The 24976-nt window shown below is 55.7% G+C and overlaps 2 protein-coding genes and 2 long non-coding RNA genes across 5 annotated transcripts; 2 read left to right on the top strand and 2 right to left on the bottom strand.

Annotated features, from left to right (window-relative positions):
- Positions 1-2482: 2482 nt before the first annotated feature.
- On the bottom strand, positions 2483-9410 carry LOC102047468 (apoptosis-inducing factor 3-like). Its single transcript, XM_005439913.3, has 18 exons — positions 9313-9410; positions 9026-9135; positions 8831-8940; positions 8313-8357; positions 8150-8231; positions 7905-8017; positions 7396-7482; positions 6828-6919; positions 6477-6607; positions 5796-5911; positions 5249-5320; positions 4841-4904; positions 4306-4382; positions 4110-4227; positions 3862-3960; positions 3318-3393; positions 2763-2867; positions 2483-2637 (listed from the first exon to the last, which is right to left on the bottom strand). Exons 1-18 carry the CDS (start codon positions 9408-9410, stop codon positions 2595-2597), a joined length of 1638 nt encoding a protein of 545 aa, XP_005439970.3. The 3' UTR covers positions 2483-2594.
- On the top strand, positions 4390-11494 carry LOC129735241 (uncharacterized). The gene is made up of 6 exons (XR_008730646.1): positions 4390-4632; positions 7643-7772; positions 7949-8304; positions 8577-9030; positions 10968-11094; positions 11371-11494. It is a non-coding gene; the product is annotated as an uncharacterized LOC129735241 (long non-coding RNA).
- A 2-nt stretch (positions 11495-11496) lies between these two features.
- On the bottom strand, positions 11497-17982 carry LOC129735242 (uncharacterized). Its single transcript, XR_008730647.1, has 3 exons — positions 17624-17982; positions 16314-16412; positions 11497-15320 (listed from the first exon to the last, which is right to left on the bottom strand). It is a non-coding gene; the product is annotated as an uncharacterized LOC129735242 (long non-coding RNA).
- Positions 17983-18164: 182 nt separating this feature from the next.
- TLCD2 (TLC domain containing 2) lies at positions 18165-22816 on the top strand. 2 transcript variants are annotated; one of them, XM_055700754.1, is made up of 4 exons: positions 18165-18465; positions 18905-18987; positions 19840-19922; positions 21606-22816. In XM_055700754.1, the coding sequence occupies exons 1-4, from the start codon at positions 18278-18280 to the stop codon at positions 21876-21878; spliced, it is 627 nt and encodes a 208-aa protein (XP_055556729.1). In that variant the 5' UTR covers positions 18165-18277; the 3' UTR covers positions 21879-22816. The 2 variants fall into 2 exon arrangements, with proteins under 2 accessions (XP_055556729.1, XP_055556728.1); XM_055700753.1 differs by having other exon boundaries at positions 21501-22816.
- Positions 22817-24976: the final 2160 nt, after the last annotated feature.

The following is a 24976-nucleotide window of genomic DNA, read 5'->3' as shown; positions in this document are numbered from 1 at the left end:
TGGACCCCACAGGGTGCTGGAGGGGGGGGCCATGGTGCTGGAGCTCAGTCCCTGGCTGATGCTGCATCAGGGTCTGTGGGTGGGGAGTTGGTTGTTCAGGTCAGCTTGCTTTGTCCTGAGCAAAAGAGGTAACACGAGGCTGAGTGTCGCTCACAGGACTCACCTGCTGCTGAGCTCAGGAGCAGGATTGATCCTGCAACACAGCGGGCTGTGGAATGGAGCTGGAGGAGAGGGCCAGCTCCACACCCACGCTGCCCTGGTGTGGGTCAGGGCCGGGTGCGGTGGAACCAGGCTGCTGGGAGCGGGTGACTCAGGGCCGAGTCACGCATGGCCACAGACGCCCGTTCCAGCAACCACCATCCTGCAAGGCCAGGCAGCCCTATCTGCGGCCAGCTCTGGGGCAGCACCAGGATTCCAGATATATCTGGCAGTGCTGAGAAGGGCCCAGGTGAACCTTGCTGGGCTCCTCTGTGGGCCAGGCTCTGCCTTGCTGGTGGACAGAAGCAGAAGACTGCCCCAAAATGGAACTTAGAAGCTATTCTCCAGGGATTGAGACACCTCCCTGCCTTGCAGGCGGTGAGAGGGGAGCTGCATAGCTCTCCTACAGCTCAGTGCAGGGTGAAATATCTGTGGATGAAGCAAGGGCTCCTAGGAGGCTCAGCACCCCTGGAGAGGTGCCTCTCCCCTGGGACTGCTGGGACCACTGCCCCCCAGGCTGCCTCAGTGGCTGGGAAGCAGAGGAGTGCCCGGGCACTGCTGCTCCGGCCCGGCCAGAAAGAGCAGGGCTGGTCCCAGCTCAGGGGTGGGCAGCAGGGAATGGCCCTGTGCTAAAATAAATCTAGACAGTGTCAGCTCAATCTACTTGTCCAGGCTCCAGCCACCCCAAGGCAGGGTTGCTACCAGATTTTGGCACCTGGTGATGCGTGGGAAATGGCCTGGCGTCTATTTAAGTGGTAGAAGTGGAGCAGATCTGTTATCCTGGGGTTCTTCCTTATATAAAGCTGCTCTGCTTGGTGTGTGCTTGCTGATAGCTGTGAGAAGCTGAGTTTCTTCAAGGGGCGTTCTCACCTGGAGGGAGCGGGGCTGCTGGACCCTCTCAGATCGCACTCTGCCTGAGGCTGGAGGTGCTCAGCCACTGTCCTTACTGCTCAAAGCTGGCCTCTTCCACCACAGCTGCCCTGCTGCAAGCCGATACAAAATAGCTGGCACCTGCTCCGTGCTCAAGGAGTCTTGGAGTGCACCGAGGGGGCAAAAAGTCACGGGCTGGTGTGTGCAGGATGCTCATGGGCAAGGAGGAGCAGCTCCCGGGCTGTGCCCCACCTCCCATGCAGCGCTGTGGATGCTCATACGGAGGGGAGCTGCATGCTCCGGCCACCAGCATCTCCACCCTTGCGTGCCTTGGTGTACAGATAACGCTTAGATTGGCTGCTTCCTCCCATCATTGTGAAGGACTGACCTGCGCTGCTGAACACCAGCTCTTTCCCCGGTAAGATGTGGCTGTTTCAGGGGAGAGTGTTGCCATGAACAGCAGCACCACTAATTCCTGGGCTCAGGAAATGTGAAATGCTGTATTTCAGGTCAAATTCATACGTGAGAAGGTGCAGGAGTGCAAGTCTGTGTGTTTAATGCAGACCCAGGATTGCAGTATCTCACCTGCTGAGCAAAGAGGCTCGGGCTCTGGCTAGCCCACATTTCATTTAAAAGCAGAGGGGGTTTAGGCTGACAAAGTGTCCCTGCGGGAACTTGCCTGGCTCTTGGGGCTTATCCTTCCTCCTGCAAAGCCCCATGTGATCAGTGAGTAAGTGCAGTGTTTCCTGCAGAAAGCACAGCGTTTCTCGCTCTTGCCTTGCAAAAAGCTAGTAACTCTTTCCTCTAGCATCGAGGTTGCGTTTCCTGCAGCGTCTGGCCACCTCCTCGAAGCATCCAGCGTGCAGGGACATGGCAGGAGAGAGAATGCCGGCTGGGGCTGGGATTTCTCTGCTGGAGGCTGGCTGCTGTCGGGGGGTGGGAAGCGCTTGCTGCAGCAGCTAATGCAATATTGAAGGCGGCTGTAGCAATGCCAGCAGGTGCTGCTGGCTCCGAGGTCAGATGGCAGCCCTCTGTCCTTAGGGGTAGGGTATTTGGTGTGAGTTCTGGCACACAGGCTATCTGGTTCCCAGCTGGGAGAGCGGTTTGCCTCAGTCACAGCTCCCCTCGCTGGGAAAATGTGCTTTTACAAAGTAGAAGGTCAGCGTGACCGGTGTGCTGAATGAAAGCTCCCTGCCTACAGCCAGCACAAGGAGCAGGAGGGGTTGGGTGGATCTGTGGACGTGTGGCTGCTTCTGCCTGCTCAGGCCCTCAGCCAAGCTCCAGGATGCGGGCATCCTCCTCTTATCCAGCACAGCAGATCACTGTCCTGAAGAGAGGGGGAAAGCGCTGCGTCGCTTCGCCCCAGCATGCAAGCGAGCAGCCAAGGGCTGTCTGCACACACAAAACGCAGGTGCCGGGTTCAGCTTTGCTCGTGATTTTTATTTCTCTTGTGCCAGGATGGGAGGATGTGGAGCTGTTAACGCTTGGTTGACTCTGTGCCACTCGCAGCAGGGCATGTACCAAACTTAGGTTGCTGCCAGCAAGGGTATGTTGCTGATGTCGCAGGCCCTGAAAAACAAGAGGCATGTTGGGGATTTGCAGTAACTCATCTCGGCTTCTTGTCTCAGTGGACTCTGCTGGCATGGGGGAGGCAGCACAGAGGCACCCACCAGCTCCGTCAGGGTGTCACTTACTCTGCTTCTTCTTTAGAGATTTGTTTCCCCGAGTATAAGACTTCTGCAATCAGAGACACCATGGGGTCACAGTTCAGGCTGGCAGCTGCAGTCACGAAGCCGTCCCTGAAAGGGAAAGCAGAAGAATGTGGATCTCTTCAGTGTACATAACTCGGCACGGCTGCATCCCCGTGGCACCCTGGCTGGAGGCCAGTTTTTTGGAGGGCTCAGGGCAGGGTGGCTGGTACTGCAGGGTGCACGGGGACTTGTGGCAGATCGCCTGGCACTGCTGGGAGCTGGGCATGGAGCCTGGGAGCAGCAGGGCAGAGGGAGAGAAGATGTGTCCCAGGCTCCCTGCCCAGCTGGTGTCTTCATCAAAGCTCGTCCTCTTCTTCTTCCCTGCCCTGCTTTGGTTTTTCTCTGAAACCATCTCCCTGCTGGTTCAACGACCAGCAGTTGCCTGCGATGTGCAGCTGTGGGAGGTGATGTGGAGCCTCCGCAGGAGCTCTGTGGGCCGTAAGGCAGAGAACCGTGCCCTGCCGTGTCAGGGCACAGACTGGCCATGGATTCACTCACCTGATGTAAAAGATCAGGAACTTCTCTTGCTCCAGGCTGCCTTTCACAACAGTGTCTGTGTATCCCTTCCCGCAGCCTGTGAGAGAAAGCATGGCAACCTGCTCGGGGAGCCCTGGTACAGTGGCTGCCATGCATCCCCTGCAGTGCCATCAGAGGTAGGGACAGAGGGGACAGCGACTGGCTGGGGCAGGGGTCTGGGCTAGGGCTGGAGCAGGCATGAAAGCCCTGGACAAGCAGAACTGCCCCAGCGGTACAAGCCTCTGTCATGACCCCAAGCCTCTCCTTGGCTTGGAGAGGGAAATTCTTCCTCCTTCGTGTCCTCTAAGCCACTGGAGATCAGCAAAGAACAAGAGCTCTGGGTAACCTTCAGGCCCAGAGTGCAGAAACAGGGTACACAAACTTTCCACAGCAGCCAGTCCAAAACCTGAGCTGCTTCAGGTAAACTCTGCAATCGCTGTGTTTTTACCAGCCCCAGCCCCAGTGGTGGGTGAGCAGACAGGCTAGGAAACAGTTTGGCTGTTCCCATCCCTCTGCCCCCTCCTACCTGCGTAGTGGATGCTTTTCCCAAATATCGTGGTCCAGAAGAAGGGAACAGTGTGCAACAACTTCTCTTTCCTCAGCATGTTTAAGGCAGCAATGTGACCTGTGATGAACCAGCAGAGGAAATATTTATCTTGTAGATCCTCGAGGAAGTGCTCCCTGCCTCTCATTATCCCGCTGTCCCTTCTGCCCCATTCCCTCCATGCCCATCTCCGAGGGGAGATGGCAAGCGAGGCGGCTGCGCTGTCTCACCGTGGGCCTCGGCCACCTGTTGGTGATGGATGCTGGACCAGTTCCCATCGAGCAGAGCTACAGGAAAGGAGACCACATCCCCCGCAGCGAAGACATTTGGGATGTTGGTTTGCATACGCTAATGGACAAAATGCAATTAGTGCAATGATGAGGGAGGGCATTTAGTGTGGACCAGGGCTACTCCGCTGGCACTTACCAGATCCACCAGGATGGCACCACTGTCATCTCTGGCGATGGAGGTGTCTTTCAGAAATGCTGAGCTGGGGGACACCCCTGCGGGGAGAGGAGCAAGGGGAAATGCAGCAAAGCTCTGCAGAGGCAGGGAGGAAACTTGGCCTTACAGCAAGCACGTGCCTGTGGTGCCTGTTCAGCCTGCTTGGAGCAGAGTAGCTTGCAGCAGTGACCGGTGCTTGGGCTGAGATAATCCAGGGGTAATAAAACCAGGGTCCAGAACAAGGCACGCTCTGATAGCGCGGCAGTGACCTATGGAGCCCAGCAAGCGTGCCAAAGTCGTAGTGAGAACGTAAGTAGCTCCTTTTCTCTTGCCAAGTGTTTGCTCATGGGCTGCTAACTTTCTCCAGGTGTTTGGGGCCAAAAAGAAGGGCTGGATGAGAGAGTGGGAATGAGACTGCAGGGAATGATGTCCTGGGAATGAACTGTGATGCTTTGGGCTTGCTGGCTGTTCTCCCTCTTCCCAGAGCTGCCTCCCTCTCCCAGCTGGGGTCTCTTACCTATTCCCACCACTACCACATCTGCAGGTAGTTTCTCTCCACTGGCAAGAACAGCCTCTGTGACCTAGGAAGGAAGCAGGAATCATTAAGAAACGGTTAAAAACTCTGTCCTAATTCCTGCAGCATCCCTGCTGCCTCATTCTTTGCTGTCTTTTTTTCTTCCCTGGGTTCAGATCACCTTGTCCAACTAATGTGTGCTGCCAGGAATGTAGGAGAAAATCAGTGTTGTCCCTGAGATATGAACATGTACTGATGCCCTTTGAGCCCACAGCTGTGTTCAATGAAAAGAAATGTGAGAGTCTAGACATGGGAGAGGACAGCTTAGATGTAGGCACTGTGTTATACCTCTGTTTGGGGTTTTTTTTCCCAAAAAATTAGCAGTTCAGGGATCACAATGGTGTGACTGACCTTTCCGTCCTTTCCTTTCAGCTCACAGAGTTCTGTTTTCATGTGAAACTTCACCCCTTTATTTTGAAGCATCTGAAAAAGACTAGTCTGAGTATTCAGGAGGAAATTCCAGGCTGTACTGCTGTAAAAACAGGCATATCCCACCAAAACCCAGGCAGGCAGCTTAGCTGCTGCTCCAGGCTGCAGAGAGGTTTCCTTTATGTCCCTGGCTGGTGCAGGGTGCCTGGAAGCCTGGCTTCACTGCTGCCCTGGTCAGGACTGGAGCATGAGGTGGGTATAGGATGGAGCAGGGCTTGGGGGTGAAGCTGAGGACGAAGCAGGGCTTGGGGGTTTAAACTGAGCCGGGGACATGATGTGCACGTGAGGGAGGTTGGGACCAGCCATGTGTGCAGAGCTCCTTCAGTGAGCTGTATGTGAGAAAGGTGGCTGGGCACACAGCGTTATGACTCAGCACAGGAGCTCCATTTCCTGGACTTGTTGAGGATCACAGGGCTGCTTGGATAGCATGCGTTCTCCATCCTAGAAATTAGCACTGGATTTTCCTAACCTTCATGACGACACCTCCAACCTGGCGACCCAGCGTGTTCTGGAAAGGGAACTCCTTTTTTTCCACCACTGAGATGGCACCAGCCTTGTCTGAGAGGAAGGCAGCTATCTCCATTCCTGCAAGGGAAAGGCATGCCCAAAGTAAGTCTGCTGCAAGCATGAGCCTGCATTCTCCTCCTTGGAAAACTTTTCTCCTTCCAGGTGAGGAGAACAAACCTGATGTATTGCCAATGTTTAACTGCTCATCTATGCATTTCTGGGCTGAGGTATTTAGCTCTCCCAACTCTTTGTTCTCATGTACTGTGGCCCTAGAAATTAGGAAATGCAGAGAAAGCTCCTGGCTGTGTACAAAATAGTTCCCTTTCTGTGCCTTACCCCCTCACTTTCCCAATGCTTCTGGGGAATCCAGCTCCTCTAAAGGACAATGACCTTTTCATGAGGCACATTTCCCTCTGTCCACATCCAAGAACCATTTATAGCTCTCAAAGTTTCTGGCTATCACAGGGAAGACTTAATGTGTACTGTATAACGCATACCCCCACCAGCTAAAGGGCTCCAGGGAGGAGCCCAGCCAGGTAGTGAACGGACATCCCTTCCCCGAGGCCTCTAGTTAATCTGCACACAAACAGAAGGGGGTTTCAAGGCTATCACTGATGACTTGATACGCACTGCAGCCTGGTACCTATGAATGAAGCTCCTATGATCACTAGATTCTTCCCAGTCGCCAGCTCTAAGATCTTGCTAGAGTCTTCTGGAGTCTGGAGATTGCATATGTTCTGCAGGTCTGCACCAGGGACTTTGAGGAAGCTGGAGCTGAAAGAGAGAGAATCCAGATATGTCTCATGATCAAAAATGAAACAGAAAGAAAGAGGGGGTAGCACAAACCCATGCAATCTCTTGGCTGTGTCATCCCATCCTGTCCTTTCATCTTCGACCACCTCCCTCTCACATGCCTCTAGAACTCCACACCCCAGCGCTGACCCATCTTGTCCTGTCTAATACTTTGTGTGTGGCAAATGCTTTGTGCACTCACTGGCTGCCGGTTGCAATGAGCAGCTGATTGTACTTCTGAGAGGACCCATCCATGAAATAGACTTTCTGCTTCTGGAAATCCACTGACACTGCCTGCAGGAGAAAGGAGGCAAAGATCAGACAGGTACCTCTGGTCCACTGGTGTCCTGCCACATCAATCCGTTCTGCTCGCCTGCGACTGCCTGCTCTATTTCTGGGGACTCGGGTGAGATGAGGGATGCTGGGTCCTCTCTCTCACTTCCCACAGGTCTTGGGCTTTAGGAGCGCTAAGTATGACAGCACCAAATCTAGGTTCCTCTAAGGGGTGCGCAGAAGGCTAGTTTCAAGGGTCACCCTCTTTGCACGTGGTGGGCACATCTGCCTGTGGGTAGCACAGATGAGTGTTACGCCCCAGGCATGCACACTATCCCTAGCACTGGCCTTGGAACGCTGTCCCAGAGGGTAATGTGTGTACTTAGGCAGAGCCCTAATTTCTATAAATGTAGCACTGTGCCTGCAGGCGTGGGCATCCCCTCCCCACGGCAGAGACAGGAGCGCCCGTGGAGGACTGGGTGCAGCTGCTCTCGTACCTCTTTCTCTGTCCAGAACTCTATGCTGTGAGCATCGAGGAATTCAGGTTTCCTCAGGTAAACGTCCTCAGCTTTCAAGTTCATTTCCTGGAAACAAAGCAGAAATATGAAACAAAGTACTTCTTCCAGACAGCAATACTCTGGCAGTGTTTACTGGGAAGTAATTTTGCCTAAGAGGTGAGTTTTGCATGAGTAAATCACAGCTCCCCACACTGCCTGATCCCCATCATCTTCTTGTCCCCCTCAGAAAAGCCCATCAACTCAGACTCTGGTGGGAAGAACTTAGTGAAAAACCACTAGCTTATGATGGACTCTGATCAAAGACTTTCTGGGAGGAAGAAGTGAGATGTTAGCTGGAAATATTACCCCCTTTCCTTGTGAGTGCCTCAGCACCCCTTCTGCTTTGCCAGAATGTCTCACTCAATTGCTCAGTCTGGTCCTGAGTGTCGGCCATGTCCCTAATTCACACATGGTACCCAGGCACGGTCCTGCCCTTCTCGCGTACGAACCTTGCTCAGTTTGGACTTGTCATATGGAACATGTTTCTCTTTAGTTGCCATGATGATCCTGCCGGTAAAGCCCTCTTGACGAAGTGTCTCTGCACACACCAAGGCAGCCACACCTACAAGAGATGCTCGTCTCAGCCCTCTTACACATCGCTATGGAGTAGGAGGAAGAAGTCAGGTCCTCCCTGGAGAAGAGTGGCAGCTCACACCATATGTGGGCAGGGCACAGTACAGGCCACTTCACTGACCTCCCCCCAGCAGCAGCATCGTGTCCCGGTTGTAGGGGCATCGCTTGCTTGTGTCCTTCACCCTCTGGCTGTTTTCAAGATCCTAGAAGAAAATGAGAAATGCTGAAATCAAACCCAGCCCAAGGTGCTGCTTGCGCTTGGTGACAGCAGGTAAAGTCAGTACCTTCTTTTTTGCTGTAACAAACACCCTGCCATCTTCCACTGTTACCTGAAGGGGTGAAAGGAGAGTGCATTTAAGTGCTACATTCATAAGGCTGTGGTAGGAGCTTTCCTGGGAGGTTCTAGCCCAGTGGGCCATCTGTCTCGAACACACTGAGAGTGGCTCCTAGGGTTCTTGGATGTCAAATGATGCTGAGGAGCTCATGGGCTGTTCTCCTCATCCCAAGAGCACTCAGGAAGAGGTGTAAATCCTTTTTTCTTTCCAAAGGATCTGTGCTGGCTGTGAGGGGGATACCAGGATGTGTGGCATCACCTTTGATTGAAAGGAGCTTTAGGACAGGGAGTTGGATGATCCCAAGAAATCATCCCATCTGTAGCTCTGCGCGACCTAGACCCGGGAGCTGTGGCCAGACCAGGGTGCTTCCAGCTGGTGTCAGGGGCACAGAGCTGGTGAGAGTGAATGAACGTGAGTGGAATGGAGGATGTGGCCCAAGCTGGGAGGAGGAAGAGACAAGAAGTCACCTTGAAGCAGGGAAGACAGTCCAGCGAAGGGTATTCCTCGATGTCTCCAGTTCGGATATTAAAGCAGGAGCCATGCCAAGGGCAGCGCAGCCTCTCCCCTCTCAAGACTCCTGCAGTAGAAAAGCCCCCCAGAACTGAGCAGAGAGGACTGACCCCCTGCCATGGCTTCTCCCCCCTGCCCGGTGCCGGCGTTACCTTTGGTGAGTGGGGCGTTGTAGTGGGGGCACTTACTGCCCAGGGCGCTGAACTCCATCTTGTTCCTCACCAGCAGCACCGGGTAGCCAGCCACCATCACCTCCCGGAGCCTGCGGGAGCAGCGGGGAGGTGGGCGCCCTGGGGGGCGGGGGGCGGCCCCTCACAGCCACCACGTTGCTCCCTCAGCCCACAACGTGGCGGCCGCCAGCATGGCGCCTGTCACCATGGCGATGCCAGCGCTGCTGCCTGCAGGCCTCATGGCAGCAGGCCAGGCCCCGGGTACTCACTCTCCATCCCCAACGTCGGCCTCCTGGCAGACCTCGGCAGTGACGGTGTCATCACCATCCATGGCTGCGGGCGAGCAGAGGGAAGGGTTGGCCGCCATGGGTGCCGTCACCTGGTAGCTGCTGCCTTTTGCCCCTTGGCAGACGGTCCTCCCCCGTGCTGTGCTGCAAAATCCCACCCCAAAATGCTGGGACACCACCACCCTGGCTGGGAGCAGGCAGGCAGGAGGCTCCCAACTCCTCGTACAGCAGGAAAAAACCCTCAGACGGTGGAAAACACGTTTCCCCCCTTTTTAAATCTGGGTCCAAGCCTACAACCCATGCCCCTGCCCTTTTCTCGTCCGCCCTAACCCTCCTCTTGTTTTCAGCCCTGTGTGCCATTAAACTCGATGGCAGTGCAGGGTGAGTGAGCAAATATGATTAAAAATGGCTGTAAATAACTATGGTTATTTGTGGTGAGGTGCCGCCACCGTATCCCGTGGCTGCGTCAAGTCGGGGTCCAAAGAGTCACTTCAGCCTCTCCGAGAACTAATGTTATTCATGTTAATTACAACAAAAGCCATAATCCCCATCCCCAATGCCTCCTTGGGCTAGAAAGAGCCAGACGCCTGGGTCCTTAGCACTGCCCCTGCCTCAGCAATCAGCTGAGAGGCTGGTTAGGAATCTCCCTCTCTGTTTGGGGGAAAAAAAGCAAGAAACAGACCAGAGGAGGGCTGCTGGGGGCAGGTTTCAGGGCAGGATGCCCACTGGCTCCCGCAAACCACCACTGTGCCGCTGCCCCGCTCCCGGGACCCTTGGGAGAAGCATCGGCAGGTACTCACCCAGCGCTGCAGGGGGGCTCAGGCACCTGCCCCCGCCTCAGAAAGCCACCGTCTGAGAGTTTCTCCTCCGCGGAGGTGACACCCTCTTATTGCAGCTCCCTGCCACCAGCCCACGGCTGGGTGATGCTCTCCCCGAGTTGCACAATGTCCCCATCGTCAGGAGACGCATCTCCTGGAAGCGGCTGCCTGCCAGCTGGTCTTATCTGATTTCTGCAACTGGTCTGCACCTAATTAAGCATATTTTGCTGGGGTTTAGAATTGCAAAAGAATTGAGGGCACAGGTGTGGTCTAAAGACCAGGTGCGTAGTGCTCAGCGTGACCAGAAACTTGAGGGGATGCAGTGATACCCTGCTGTGGCTTCCCATTGCCCCTTTCCTTGATGGAGAGCACTCTAGCTCAGTGCAACGTATTTTTGCAGTGCTTTGGAATGCTTGTGCTACTTGTTTTACATTTCAGTAACATGTAAAAATTTTTATTCAAATAAATTTAATTTGATCTTTCAGTAGGACCTCTCTCCATTGATTTTAAGGAAGGGGAAGCGTTCAGCACCTTCCGTTCAATGCCTTGTGTCCAGCTCTGCTCCTGGTCTCATCCAGGCACACGGTCCCTTTGTCGCTTGGTCCGTGAAGGACGGCACAGAGCAGCGTGCTGCTTGCTGTACTATTTTTGCAACAGAGTGGGAGTTGCAAAAATCCAGGAGTAACACCTACGCTGTTTGTGTCTACTCTAGTTCTTATCTCTATTTCACAGTCAATATGTTTCACAACCTTAAAATATGCCTCAAAATTTAAGGGGGGAAAAGTTACTAGCAGTGTGCTTCCATCATCTCCTTTGCAGAACCAGAGCTGCTCAGGGACTGGCTTTCTGCCGCGCAGCACGTTCCCAAATCCAGATCCCCCGGTGGGGGGATAAAATTCCTTTGGTGGGCATGGCCTGGAGAGGAGGGCATGCACAGGGATGCTCGGTAAGTGCAACCTGGTTAATTTGCAAAGCAGCTCGCTTGTCAGACCCGCCAAGCTGTGAGCACACCTTCTTTCAGTGCCGGGTGCCAGGGCGCTGCCGCTTAAGGAGTGATCTTAGCCCATGGGCGATGCACACCCATGATGGGCGCAGGTGCGAGGTATTTTCTCACTGTGCCAACTAGCAGCTTTCAGGCTCTGCCTTCCTGGCCAGCAGCCTGAATGTGAAGCAATTTGGCTGCTGAATGTCCCTGTTTAAACTCTCTGTAATTACTCCCCAGAAGCATGTTCCCACGTGGAGAAGCAGCAGCCCTCGTGGAGGCATTCTCTGACTCGGCAGAAATTGCTGAAAACGTTTGCTTATGGATGAAAGCTGCAGCGCACTGGCAAAGCAGCAGGTACAAAGGTGTGCAGCTGTGGGAGGCTTTGGGACGAGCCAGATGGAGCTCGGTCCTATGCGGTGCTGTTCTCACTACAGGCTGAGCAGCTCATTCAGCTGCTGAATGCTGCTGGATGCAGATAGATGCTGCTGGATGCGGATGGATGCTGCTGCATGCGGATGGACGCTGTTGGATGCAGCCGAGCACCCAGGAAAGGGCTTTTATAAAATGCAAAGGGATAAAGACAAAACAAAATGCCTGTCTCTGATGGGGACAAAGACAATGGCAAAGGATAGAAAGTTGGAAAAGGTACTGGGTGTGAGAGGGAAGGTTTGGGTTAGCTGCGGGGATGCTGTGTTACTGCGTGTCTGAGAGCCAGCACCTAGGAACACACAGCGTGCCCTCGAGGGATTCAGGTGATGGGATGGTATCAGAGGCAGATTTTCAGGAAGATGCTCTGTAAGCATCTTTTAGCCCTTTGTTAGGTAACCCAGAGTGAGTGGTTAAGACCTTTCCTTGTAACACAGCAGGACTAAACAGAGGAAGGGAGTAAAAGGAAGCGGTGCCCTCAAACACAGAGCCCAGGTAGGCACCAGAAATCTCTAACTGTTCCAGCTGCCGACATTGGCACTGACTCACTCGAGACACTGAGCTGACCTTTTTTTTTATTTTTTTTTTTTAATTTTTATTTTATTAGATATCTTCACTTTTGCTGCATCTCTCCCATGTTTCAGCACTCCGGAAAAATCCAGATTTAGAGGCGAAGATTTAAGAGGGGTAGCTCTCCTCCTTTCAAGTCCCTGCTACCATCAGCTGGTGTAGCACAGTTTTTCATGCTGTAATGCAGCCACGGCCGTGTGGCTGCACCCTTGTCCCACTTTGCTTGCCCCTAGCTTGCTCAGGTCCTTCTCTGCCCCAGCAGACCTGCCAATTTTAACCAAGCATTACCCACAGAGTCAAATGTTATTGAAGACTTGTTCAGGCACAGGAAGAGGAAGCGAGGTGAAAACTGCAGCAGAGCTAAAATGATTAATGGGACACCGCTCTCAGAACAGCTTGGTTTGTGATATTAATAACAAGAGAATTCAGGAGGGAACCTAACGTGTTCCAAGTTGCGGAGCCAGCAGCAGCAGGAGACGCAGTTAGGAAGCTCCTGTGCTTATATTTGTAACACAGGAGGAATCAAGTGGGCTCAGCAATGTGTGATGCTGCACTGAGTAGGTGTAGGGGCTGAGACGTGCTTCCACCTTGCAGGACTCATTCTGAACCTGCCTGAATTGCAAAAAAAACCCCAACCACATGTGGTCATAAATACGTCATGATGTAACCAGAAAGCACATAGATACCCGTCAGAAATTACTTAAGCTTGAGAATGGGGAGCTAAATAGGGGAAAAAATATTTATCCCACAAGGGAAGAAGATGTGGAGAAGGCAATATTTAGTGAGAATGAATTTGCTTATTCATAGCATAAATGGGGTAAGAATAATTACATGTGCTGTTTTACATTTTTTTCCTGAGCATTCATGTCCGGCGATGGGGAAAGATGGGATACAGGCTGGGCAGACGCCCTGCCCCATGTTTCACTGCTCACCATCAGGAAAGAAGGAACCTGAAACCTTGCTATAGCAGATAAACAATTCAGAAGCAGATAAATTTGGGGCATGACAGCTACTGAAAGTGGAGGAGAAATAGAAGGAACTGCCTGTGCTGCTGTGCTTGAAGGGGTTTTGCCAGTCAGTGTGTCTGTCAGCGAAATTTTGTTCTATCCCACGGCACACCTGTACAACCTGAGTGTGAGGGAGAGAGCACATCCTTTGCACAACTAAATCACGGCAGCTGGTCGAGCCCAAGCCCTTGAGACACAGCTGAGCCGGCAGCATCCTTAGGGATGCTGTACTGTTGTCACAGGCTTCTCCTACAGGTCCCTTGTGCTAAATCCTGATAAAAAAAGACCTCCAGTCCTGGGAAAGAGGAAGAAGGCCAAAAGCAAGAGCATCCAGAGCAACCTGCCATGGGGCAAAGTAGGATCTGCCTGGGTAGCGCTGGCTATTGGTAAGGGGGGGACATTCCCACATGCCAGGCTGCAGAAGGCAGTGTGCTGTGTTCAGCCACACAGTGACCAGCAGCTGGTAGCTGGCACCAGAGCATCCCGGTGCTGTGAAGCTCCCAGGAGACATTGTATTTATTGTTCAAGGAATGATCTCAGGAAGGATGATCAACCTGGGCGGCAGAACACCTGCAGGGATGGTCAAAACACTGGAGGAGGGAAAAGGAAGAGTCTTTCTCTCGGGACATTGAGCTCACAGACTTGAGTAGGGTGAATGGACGGGCTACGATGCAAACCAGATGATTTCCTCTGCCGAACAAGACCAGGTCCTGAGGGCAGCGGTTCAGTGACGCACACTTCGGTGTTTCTTGCATTAAATCCTGGGGAGGTGAGCATGTGAAGTGGAGCTAAGGGCTGGGGGAAAACATAGTAAAAACTCTCTGCACTGTCAGTGCTCGCAGAAACACTTGTGCTCACTATGTTCACAGGGACTGATGTGCCTGTCTCCCGTGGCTATGGCGAGTATATCCCCAGTTCCACCTGGAGAATATCCAGCTTCCACAACAGGAAGGTGTTTCTGGTTGGAAGGGGTGGGCACTCAAGTTTGCATCCACTACCTCTGCGATGCCTGGGCATGCTTTGCTGCACAGGGTGTGCATTTTGCACAGTAGATCCTTTCATAAATGTGGAGTTGCAGACTTTCTGAATGAAAATGTGGATATATAGAGCAAAGCATTCCTGTATCATCTGACTTCCTATGGCCTAGCAGATAAGGTGGTGACACAGTTTAGAGTGGGATGAAGACAATGGCTAATTAAAGTTTGGAAGCCAAGCTGCCTGATTTGTTTTGAGATCTTGGACTCCTCAAATTATTTCAGGTGTGAGCCAGGTCTGGCATTAGATGAGCAGATGGGCTTTATGATTCCCTGGCTTAAAAAAGGCTGATTAAGGAAGTGAGGCTTTCCAAAAACAGGAGCATGACTTTTGCCAGAAGGACTGTGCCGTGTCAGAAGCTCCCACATCTGCCGGCTACAGCAAGCCCCAGGTGGTGGAGAGCCAAGTGGGCTCCTCCTTGTGTAAGGGATGCTGGAGCTGTGAAAGCACACCCAAACCCCCACCCAGGAGTAGTGGGGAGCATCTGGAGGAGGACACAGCTTGTCTGGCAGAATTCATATGAGGGGTTATCATTAAGCTTCCAGCTCTTTATTGTGGGAAATGGGTTCTCTTTCTCAGACGGGCTGCAGAGAAGCTCCAGCCTGTGAGAGGGAGAAAAAAAGACACTGTCCAGCTATTGAAAAACCTGCCGGACCCTCAGTTTACACCCCGGCTGCTGCTGTGATGCCCCTGCCGTGGGATCAGCTGTGGTCCCCATGGTGTTACGTGTTGGACCTAGGCGCATCCTTGCTGGTATCTGGAAGGAGTTCCCTGCCCTGCTGGGAGCAGGCACCGCCACCGACCCGTCCCCTGGCTGGGCTGCCTCCCAGGCCGTTTGCGGACTGTTGGAAAACGTCTTGAAATTTGGGTGGAAAAAGGCATTATCTGCAAATAAGGTGTGACTGAGGAATCCCATCGGATCGGCCGCTCGCCCCGGCGCTCCAGCGAGCGTGCAGGGACCTCTTGTGGCAGCTGTGCCCGACAGACAGCTCCTGTCCCTGCTCCCGGGCACGGCTTCTTTCGGAGGAGCCCAGCCCCTGCGCCTGTGGCATCTGGCTGAATATTTGGCCTGATCCGGTGTCGAGGGACTTGTCTGTAACTGGGCTTGGAAGTCTGCAGCTCCAAACCCGTCCCCAGTTAATGCCATTACTGCAGAGGAAAGAAGACAAGGAGAAAAGGCTGGAAACAGGGCTTGTAAGAAAGCACTGCCCCACTACAAGTCCAGGTAAAATTACATAAAATCTGGGCTAAAATTATCCAGAAAGTAGTATGTATGCAGGTTTTGCTAGTGCTCTAGCAGTGGGATCAAAGACCCTCAACCAGAGGCTCAATTAATCGTGGCTTAAATTCCTCCCATGCAGAAGTGGTAGGTAAAAGCTCCAGCATCCAGAAACATTCCAACTATTCCTGTCCCCAACCCCAGCCTGGCCAAAACTTGGCCAAATTCTGATCTTTAGAAGAATAACAGCACCAATGGAGGAGCCCCTGGGACGAATGGGGCCAGGTTTGCAGGCGTCTCATGGTCTGGGACTTTACCTGCAGGCAGAGCTGCCACCACGGAAAGGGGCAGTGGAGATTTCAGAGGCTAAAAGATTGCAGACGGCTTCTCATTAGGAAATCAGCCCACTGCAGTTTTATACTGTAATTAATTGTTATGTGATTTTTCTCTCGGTGCCCTGAGCAGCCCAGCATGTCTCCAAGGCACAACTCCTCTTCCTCGGCATATCTTCTGCTAAACAGAAATGTCTTTGCATTTGGCCTTCTCAGTAACAGATTAGCCTACGTGATCCTTCAAGTCCTAATACACGAGATTATTTATAATCCCCTGAGCAGTCAGGTCTGCCGATTACTTCAGGCAGTGTTTTCCTGCCGCTTAACCATTATGAAATTACATTGTCTTGTCCGGCTTTTAAGCAAATTTCTGCAGCATGAACAGCTGCTTCCCTATGGGTTAGGACTATCTCACCCTTCTCCTTCAGATCTGGTTCAATGACTCCCCTCCCCAGCGTCCCTTCCACCAGCATACTACTTGTTGGGGGTTTGGTGTCCATCCCCCTAGCCAGGGCAGTGACTGAGAGCTCCGGCTTCACACGATTCTGTTTCACCAAAGAGAAAATAGAAGATTTCATCCCAAATTAATACCTCAAAGGAGAGGCAGAGCTTGACATTAATCAGTGTGTACACGGTGAGTCATCCCCTCTGCGGAAGAGAAGCAGGGTCTGTGCGGCAGCTGCGCTTCTGCTGGAGATATCAAAAAGCAACAAGGGAGCAATCAAATTATGGGAAGCTGGAAAAGCAGCATAGCTGTAGGATGGAACTAAAGAAATCGTGGGTAAAAGATCCTGAATTCCTACAAGCCCCAGACAGCAGAACTGGGGTATCCCAGACATTGGGGAGGTCCTCTTGGGACCAGACATGGGACAGAGGGATGGAGGACAAGTGCTGTGGGCAAAGCATTTTTCTTTGCCGGGGCAATCGAACTTTTTTGCAGTCTTGATGTGCAATCAGACCTGGTGGTGTGTGTCTGTATGGGTCCTCACGCCGGGTGAGGGATGGCTCCCCAGCACAGTGCAACAGTGCAAGAACCTCCCTGGTACCACGTGCTAGGGATGCTTTGGGGTGAAGGACCACCAGCCACAGCCCCTCATGGGTGAGGGGGCCAGCCACCTGGTGCCACCAAGTTGGAAGGGGAGTCTCAGGGGAACGAGGAAGGTGTCCCCAACTCCAGCACAGTGACGGGACACCTAGGCAGCCAGGCACCCTTGAGCTGGCCTAGAGCTGGCTGTCCTTTCTGCTGCGGGATGCCCGGGGAAGGCTGACACCCCCCCCCAGAGTGCTTGTTTCCCATTCCCACCTCTCCCTGAGTCGCTGCTCCTGCATGTCTGCGTCCCTGCGTGGGGGGAAGCGGGAGATTATAGGATCATAGAATCATTTAGGTTGGAAAAGACCTCTGAGATCGTCAAGTCCAGCTGTGAACGCAGCACTACCAAGCCCACCCCTAAAACATGTCCCTGAGCACTGCATCTATGTGGGTTTTAAACACCCCCAGGGATGGTGATGCCACCACTTCCCCAGGCAGCCTGTCCCGGTGCTTTTGACAACCCTTTCAGTGAAGCCATTTTTCCCAATATCCCATCTAAACCTCCCCTGGCACAGTTTGAGGCCGTTTCCTCTTGTCCCATCACTTGTTACTTGGGAGAAGAGACCAACCCCCACCTCGCTACAGCCCCCTTGCAGGTTAGTGTAGATAGTGATCAGGTCCCCCCTGAGCCCCCTTTTCTCCAGGCTGACACCCCCCCCTCCCCCCAGCTCCCCCAGCCGCCCCCCATCAGCCTTGTGCCCCAGCCCCTTCCCCAGCCCCCTGCCCGGCTCTGGACACGCTCCAGCCCCCCAGTGTCTTTCTTGCAGTGAGGGACCCAAAACCGACCCCAGGATTCGAGGTGGGGGCTCACCAGCGTACAGGGGGACGGTCACTGCCCTGCTCCCGCTGGCCACACCGTTTCTGGCACAAGCCAGGATGCTCTCAGCCTCCTCGGCCACCTGGGCACACTGGGGGCTCATCTCCAGCGGCTGCCGCCCGACAGCCCCAGGCCCTTTCCCACCGGGCGGCTTCCCAGGCACGGTGCCCCCAGCCTGCGGGGGCTGCTGTGACCCCGGTGTGGGACCCGGCACTCGATGCCAGCGGTGGGGTGGCTCCCGCAGCCCCCCTGGCCCTTCCCTGCGGGGCCGGTGCTCGCTGGCGCCCCGGTCCGGGGCCGGCACGGCGGCGGGGGCTCGGGGCGCGGCCGGTGCCGGGCCGGGGTCCGGGGGCTCGGGGCGGGGCCGGGGCGGTGTCCGGGGGTTCGGGGCGGTGGCGGAAGTTCAGGGCGGGGCCGGGGGCCGGGGCGGTGGCGCGGGCTCGGGGCGGGGCCGGGGCCGGGGCCGGGGCGGTGGCGGGGGCTCGGGGCGGGGCCGGGCGGTGGCGGAGGTTCGGGGCGGTGCCGGTGCCCGGGGCGGTGCCGGTGCCCGGGGCGGTGGCGGGGCGGACCGCGGGGCCGGGCGAGGCGGAGCCGTCGGGCAGCGCGGCCGGTGCCCATGGGAGCCCGGGGCAGGCTGCGGGCCGGCGGATGCCCATGGCTCTCAGCCCGGGGCTGCTGCTGGTGGCCGGTTCCTTCGCTGCCTTCCGCCTGCTGAACCGGGGGCTGGAGCGGCTGGTGCCGCCGCCGCCCTCGGCCCGGCGCAACCGCTGGAAGTGGCGAAACATCTGGACGTCGCTGGCGCACAGCGTGCTCAGCGGTGGCGGGGCGCTGGCCGGGTGAGCCGGGGCCCCCGGGGCCCCCCGCGGCATCTGGGGCCGGGGGGTTGCTCCGGGCTGCCAGGGGGCACCGGTGGCATTAGAGGGGAAAGGGGGCGTCGAGGGACCCCGACGGGAACCTGCAGACACCGAGGGAGACTGAGCCCACCAGAGGGAATGGGGGTGTTGGGGGACCCTGGGGAGCATTGAGGAGGGTGTGGAGCTGGAAACTGGGGGGCACTGGGGGATGGAGGAGGGATCGAGGGGTGCAGGGGGACCGAGGGACAAGGAGGCAGCAAGGGGATAGGGAAGAACCCAGGGGAAACAGGACAGGAGTGGCCATAGGGGGCCCAGGAGGGCTCCGGGGGGGTCAGCAGCACCGGGTGGGCACCAGGGTCGCTGGAAGGGAACTGGGGAACCAGAGGCACTGCCTGGCACTCACAGCCCCTCTCCCCCGCAGGTTCTGCCTCCACCCTGGGCTGTCCGAGGACCTGGTGGGCACGCACCCGCCCGGGGCGCACAGCCTGGTCGCTGTCTCTGTAGGTGAGGTGGGGGGAGCGAGCTGCCCCCTCTTCTGCCCCTCGGGGGGTCCCCAGGGGCATGTCGGTGCCTGACACCAGCCCTTCGAGCCACGTCGTGGGCAGCGATGTCTCAGGCACCCCAGACAATCACTCTATTCTTGGCAAAGGACAGTGGCTCCTTTCTGTCCCACGGCACCCGCAGCCAGGAGGTACTGGGCACCAGACTGCCCACCACCGTCCCCATGGGGCAGCCAGGGCTTGGGGCACCCCAAAAGTGCCCATGATATGGGCTTGGTGCAGGTCCCCCCAGAGCCTCAAGCTAAACCTGCCTGCCGGTGTGGAGGGTGGGAGTTTTGAGTCCTCTGGCTATGTGAAGCCTTCCCCCCGCAACCCACCCCCTTGTCACCCTCTTGCAGATCTGTCACCATTCAGTGCTAACAGGCTTCCCGGCATGGCTACAGCTCAGCAAGGAGGTTTGAGTTATCTAAAATGCCAACGTGGGGTTGGTTTGGTGGCAGTGAATCCTGCAGCTGGTAAGGGTGGAAAGGGGTCTGATTCTGGGATGGTAACAAGGGTGAGGGTGCTGCCTTCGCTCTCACCCTTCTCCGGGAACTGATGCAAGTGATCAGTTAGTGCCTCTCACTGGGAACGCATCCTATGGAGTGATTGCAGGAGGGACCCAAAACACACCGGTTTCCTTCACCTGCCGCATGTGATCCCGCTCTCACCACCCACGCAGGGTCTGGGCTGAGCTGTGGCCATCACTTCCCCAGAGGGGCTGCCCAGTCCAGTCAGGTAGAGCCTGCTGGGCAGGGGGTCCCTTGTCACAGCCCCTCCTGGCCCCCTTCTTTGCTCATGGCCTCTCTGATCCCAGGTTATTTCCTTGAAGACTTTGTGGACATGTTGTGCAATCAGAAACTTCACCAGTCCTGGGAACTGCTCTTCCATCACTCTGTGGTAAGTCTACCGGTTGCTCCCGAGGGACAGACCCTGGCACTTGTACCACCAGGGGGGCTGGGGGACAGGAGCAGGGCTCCTGCTACTGCTAGTGTAGGTGTTTGCTGCCTGTTACAAAACGTCTGATTTTTGTGTCTGGGGAGAGGAGTCTGGACAGCAGGGCTTGGAGCTCCTCTTGGTCCTGCAGGACTTGTGTACTCTTTGAGGGTCTGTAAAAAGGCACCCAAAGATGGGGTAGGAAAAACAACATGTGTGCACGGAGTAGTGGGGAAGAGAGCTGGGGTCTGGCCCGTAGCAGTGGCTTGGGCAGGCAGTGACCCAGGTGTCCCCACCAGTACAGGCAAGCAGCTCAGCTCCTGCTGGCTCTTGGTTTACATAGTACATCACCCCCTTCCCCATCCCGCTCCCCGCGGTGCTTTCCTCTCATTTGGGTCAGAGCCGTGGCCACGGGGCTGAGGTGGCTGGAGCAGCTGCAGTGCAGGAGCCCCACACCAGTGCCTGCTGCCTACCTTGCTGCTGGCTGAGCCCAGTGTGGGTTTCTTGTTGATCTCTTGCAATGTCCGAATGCCAGAGCGTGTCAGATGCTGCAGGGCAGGGGGCTGGCACAGGAGTTGGGCAGCAGAGACACTGGTGGGTACAGGGGAGGCAGAGGGGGGGAAACAGGGCCTGGGGATGGGGGGGACAGGCACATCACTGGGACCTACCTGAGCTGAGATGGGGGAGGCGATGGTCAGAGAGCCCAGTGAGCCCTCCAGCTCTGCCAGTTCCTGCTCGCAAGTCAAAAGGTCATCTCCACAATAGAACTAATTCAGGCCAAGACAGTGACTTAACGAGCAGGGAGCAGATAATCTCATTAAAGAGCCAATACAGAGAACAGCATTAATGGTATAAACTGAAGAAAGGACTGAGTGTGCTAAAGTGTGGGTATGCAGAGCCTGTCCCCCCACCCGGCAGGGAGGGTGCTGGGCAGGAATCGTGCCCAGTGTGTCCCCAGCAGTCCTGTCCTCTGCTGCGGCATCCAGCAGCCCCAGGGTGCTTCAGGCCAGGCTCCAGGCATCCCACGGGGCTCTCTCGTGCACCAAAGCCCTTTAATCCCTGCAGCGTGCCTGTTCTGTGGAGAATCCCTGAGCCAGCAGCAACCATGAGCCAGCAGCAACCGTAGCCCTGAGCTACAGGTCTCCCTTCCCACCCAGTTCAGCCGTCTGTGTGTGGAAAAACCTGCTGGGCCACAACCAGCTACACTCCCCAGGCCACAAAAGCAGGGCTAGGTCTGGCTGTCTCCTGTGCCAACCTGGAGTTTATAGAAGTGTTTCCCTCTCCTCCCATGGGGAAAAAAACCCCACCAAATGCTCAGGTTTCATGCAACAGTGAGGAGGCTTTATCTCCTGCCCAAGGCTGCAGCTCTAGCTGGAGGCTGCAGTGCTGCAGAGGTACGTGGGGGGTGATGACCAGCAGTTTGGCACTGGCATAACAGTTTCCACCTTGCTCCACGCTGCACCCAAGCATGGAGGGCTCTGGCTTGCAGCAGCTGAGAGCAACTAGCTCCTGGGCTCAGCCTTTCTTCTTTCTCCTTCCCAGGTGATAGTCTGCTTCGGTATTGCAGTGCTGCTGCATCAGTATGTCGGGTTTGCCCTCGTGGCTTTACTGGTGGAGATTAACTCCATCTTCCTCCACCTGCGGCAGATCCTGCTCATGGCCAACCTGGTGCACACCACCTGCTACCGCCTCAACAGCATCATTAACCTGGGCACCTACGTGGTATTTCGCATCGCCACGCTGGCCTGGATGACTCACTGGCTCTTCCTCAATCGAGAGAATGTGCCCCCAGCAACTTATGCTGTAGGCACAGTGGGCATGGCAATCATGACACCCATGAACATCATCCTCTTCTACCGCCTGCTGCGCAGTGACTTCTTCAAGTCCAGCCGGGATGTGCAGCGGGAGAAGGAGCAATAGCCCCCTTCCCCGCAGGGTCTGGGGGATAAGCAGCCCCGAGCCCCTGGAGGAGGACAGCAAAGCACAGTGGAGAGTCAATGTGGCTGTTTCAGTACCTTGCGTGGAGGGTCCATGCTAACAGAGAATCCAGGCTTTTCTTGTGGCTGCAGATCCTGGGCCCTGCACAGCAGAGAAGGTGCTCCTGGGGCAGGCACTGGGGCTCTGCTCCCCCTGCACCTTTGGATGATGTGGTCAGACGACAGGGAGCTGCTCGGAGAAGCCTCGACAGCTCTCGCAGCTCCCTGAGGCACCGCTGAGATGAGAAGGGAGCAAAGGAGTGCTGTTTCCCCACTGCTCTTCTAGACATCCAAACACCACGGGTTTCTAAACCCTTGGTGCTCCAGCCCACAGCATACCATCAGCCAGGGGACACTGCACTCAGCCCAGCATTCTCTGTGGTGCTTCCCATGGGAGCACCAGACAAGAGAGGCTCTATGGCTTTACCCTCGAGGGCAGGGCTGGTAAAAGCCAAATCCTGAACTCATGAGTCCTCCCCGAGGACATTGTCCCAGGTGGGTGATGGAGGGAGAGGCTGAGACCTGTCTGGGTGGGATGCTGCCCACTGTGGGGTCCCAGTTGGGGGCAGAGCACTGGGCAGCGGGTGTGCGGTGCTGTGCTCGGGGTCGGGCAGCCAACTTCTGGAGTTTTTTCCATGTTGTTTTGTTCCCAGATCTATTAAGTGCCCATAAATGAGTGTGGGAGAGTGTCAGTCACTAGTCAGGATGATGCTATGTGATGGTCACTTCCCACAGATGTGGAGTTTTCAGGCATAGGCATCTATGAGGATTTAGGCACTTATTAGGAATGAAAAGTTCTGCTGCACAGCACAGTGTAACGCTTTGACCCAGCAGCAAAAGCTCTTACTAACATGAGCCTTTAATAAATGGTTGAAAATGAAATGCCTTGAGGGGAAGGGGCTTAGAGGGAGAAAGGGATTCAGCATCCCAGCCTGCTCCAGGGGTGTTACTGCTTAGCACAGTCCTTTTTATCCTATGTCTCCCCATTGCAGAGTAAAAATACACCGGCACAGTCTACATCTCTTGGGATTTCCCCTGCCCCCCTCCTTTCTACAGAGGAAGATAAAGGTTTGGCCTGTTCCTGCTGATGCTCTCCTGCCCTCCTGGGCAAGGGGAGGCTCCGCTTCCCTTGGGGCTGGCAACGGGGAGGCTAAACGGCAGCAGGACGATGCCAGTTCCCACTGTGGCTCTGCCTTTAGCCCTGCTGCACCGAGCTGCTTGCAACCTGTGGAGTTAGGAACATGCTGACTGTGAAGTAGGGCAGGCTGCAGGCAGAGTACCCAGCATGTGGCTTTGCTCATTCCTGATGCTGGACGCCGGCTTGCAGCAAAGCTAGGATCCCTGTGGTTTGCTCTGCCTGTCCCCGGAGGCTTCCTAGAACAAGGAATCAGAATTTTTATATTTTTTTGACTCCACGTTTCCTTTTCTCCACCGATTGCCACACACTGAACTCCTCCCCAGCAGCACAACGCTGTGTACAAAAGCAAGATCATCCCTCTCAGGGTTACGTGTACCAGTTTTGAAAAATCCACTGGATCTGTTGTGCTTTCTATGTGGCAAATAACCTTTAACGCAAAATCTCACATTTGGTTTGAAAAGCTGGGGTCAGGCTGAAACAACACACTGCTCAGAGTGGCTGGCTCTTGTTTCGAGGAGGAAAACAAGGGAGCAGATACATTTCTGCTTGGGTAGGGGAAGATGAGCGATGTGTGTGGGCAGAGGGAGGCTGGAGACGACTTGTGGCCAAAGCTGCTTACATTTCTATTTGTGGAGAGTGCCGGGAAGCTTGCAGGTGCTGGAGATACCTACTCTGTGTTTGGGTTTTTCACCTCAGGTGGTGTTTAGGTGCCCATGTGCCGCTCACAGCTCCTAGCGGGTGAGGAGCTGGCAGCTGGAGCTTTCTCTTTAGTCTGACCCATTTACACCCAGTTTTTCAGGAGCTGCTCCACCGATCCTTGCCCTTAGCACAGCCTCTGCATCTGCTCGGCAGCACTGGCTCCGGCCTCTGGCCTCTGCCCACATGGCCTCTGCCCACAGCAGGGACGTTTCTCAAGGCCAGGATTGTGTTACTGCATTCCTGCTGTCACACGGATGCTGTGTACAGGGGTGGTGGTGGCGTGAGGGGTGGCGGGCCAGGGAAGCCTGTTTTGGGAGCCTGTGATCAGGTGGGATTTTCCCACGTTGCTACGGTGGGATGAGCCGTGGCTTTGCAGCTCACTGCAGCTGGGTGCTGGGATTCCCCGTGCTTGTCTGTCCTGATGAAAAATGCCACAGCCTTGGCTTGCAGGGCTTTGGGAAGGGGTCAGCCCCTCAAATCCCCCCATACAGGGAATGTCTCCATTAGGGAGTTAGTTGCCAGGCAGCTACGCCCCAGCCCACCACTCACCTGCTCCCCCTTCAGCCCCATCCCACACCCCAGGAGTCAAAGTCCCCTCCAGCACAGGCCCCTCTCCCCATGGGGACGCCCCAGGGAGCCCCCACTCTGCAGAAGCCCTACAGTGAGTGCCCACCCAAGCCCCCTTGCCTGCCTACAATGAGCTGGGCCTTGCTCTCACCAGGTGCTGGGCCAGCACAGAGGGCCGGGGGGCATCTGTGCCGCCGGGGCGGGGGGCAGCAAGGGGGGGGCTACCTGCTGAGGCGTTAGGGGCCGTAGTGTTGCCATGGCTGGGGGAGGTATCGCTGCCCGGCGGCTCTGGGGTGCAGCACCCCCCTACCCTGCCTGGGACTGGGAGGGGGTGGGCCCAGGCCCTGGTGGGGGGACACCGGAGGGGCCGAAACGGGCACTGCCCGCACCGATGGGGCCTTCCAGGCCCTCACACCGCCCCCCGGGGGAGAGCGCACCCCCGCCCCCCCCCCCGAGGCCTAACGCCCCCTCCCGCCCCGGGGCGCCGCTAGTCCCGCAGCGCCCCCTACAGGTAGCTTGGGGTGATAAGCGCTAAACGTTGTCCAATCAGAGCCGCCGCAGAGCTGTCACCGCTGCCCCTGTTCGCCAATCGAAACCAGCGAAAGGCGGGACCGGAGAAGGCCGAGCGTCCCACCGGA

The sequence above is a fragment of the Falco cherrug genome, chromosome 1 (assembly GCF_023634085.1).
Source record: "Falco cherrug isolate bFalChe1 chromosome 1, bFalChe1.pri, whole genome shotgun sequence".
Lineage (NCBI taxonomy): Eukaryota > Metazoa > Chordata > Aves > Falconiformes > Falconidae > Falco > Falco cherrug.
Note: the sequence above shows the minus strand (reverse complement) of the source record. Positions and strands in the feature narration are given on the sequence as shown.

Bases quoted from the DNA above. Each gene is read 5' to 3' on its own strand.
- LOC102047468 (XM_005439913.3), bottom strand. From the start codon at position 9,410: ATGGCGGCCAACCCTTCCCTCTGCTCGCCCGCAGCCATGGATGGTGAT. The intron at 6,920-7,395 runs GTACGAGAGCAG...TTTCTCCTGCAG, and splicing joins AGTTCTGGACAGAGAAAGAG to GCAGTGTCAGTGGATTTCCA. The intron at 5,912-6,476 runs GTACCAGGCTGC...TTTCCCTTGCAG, and splicing joins CATAGGAGCTTCATTCATAG to GAATGGAGATAGCTGCCTTC.
- TLCD2 (XM_055700753.1), top strand. From the start codon at position 18,278: ATGCCCATGGCTCTCAGCCCGGGGCTGCTGCTGGTGGCCGGTTCCTTC. The intron at 18,466-18,904 runs GTGAGCCGGGGC...TCTCCCCCGCAG, and splicing joins GGTGGCGGGGCGCTGGCCGG to GTTCTGCCTCCACCCTGGGC. The intron at 18,988-19,839 runs GTGAGGTGGGGG...CTCTGATCCCAG, and splicing joins CCTGGTCGCTGTCTCTGTAG to GTTATTTCCTTGAAGACTTT.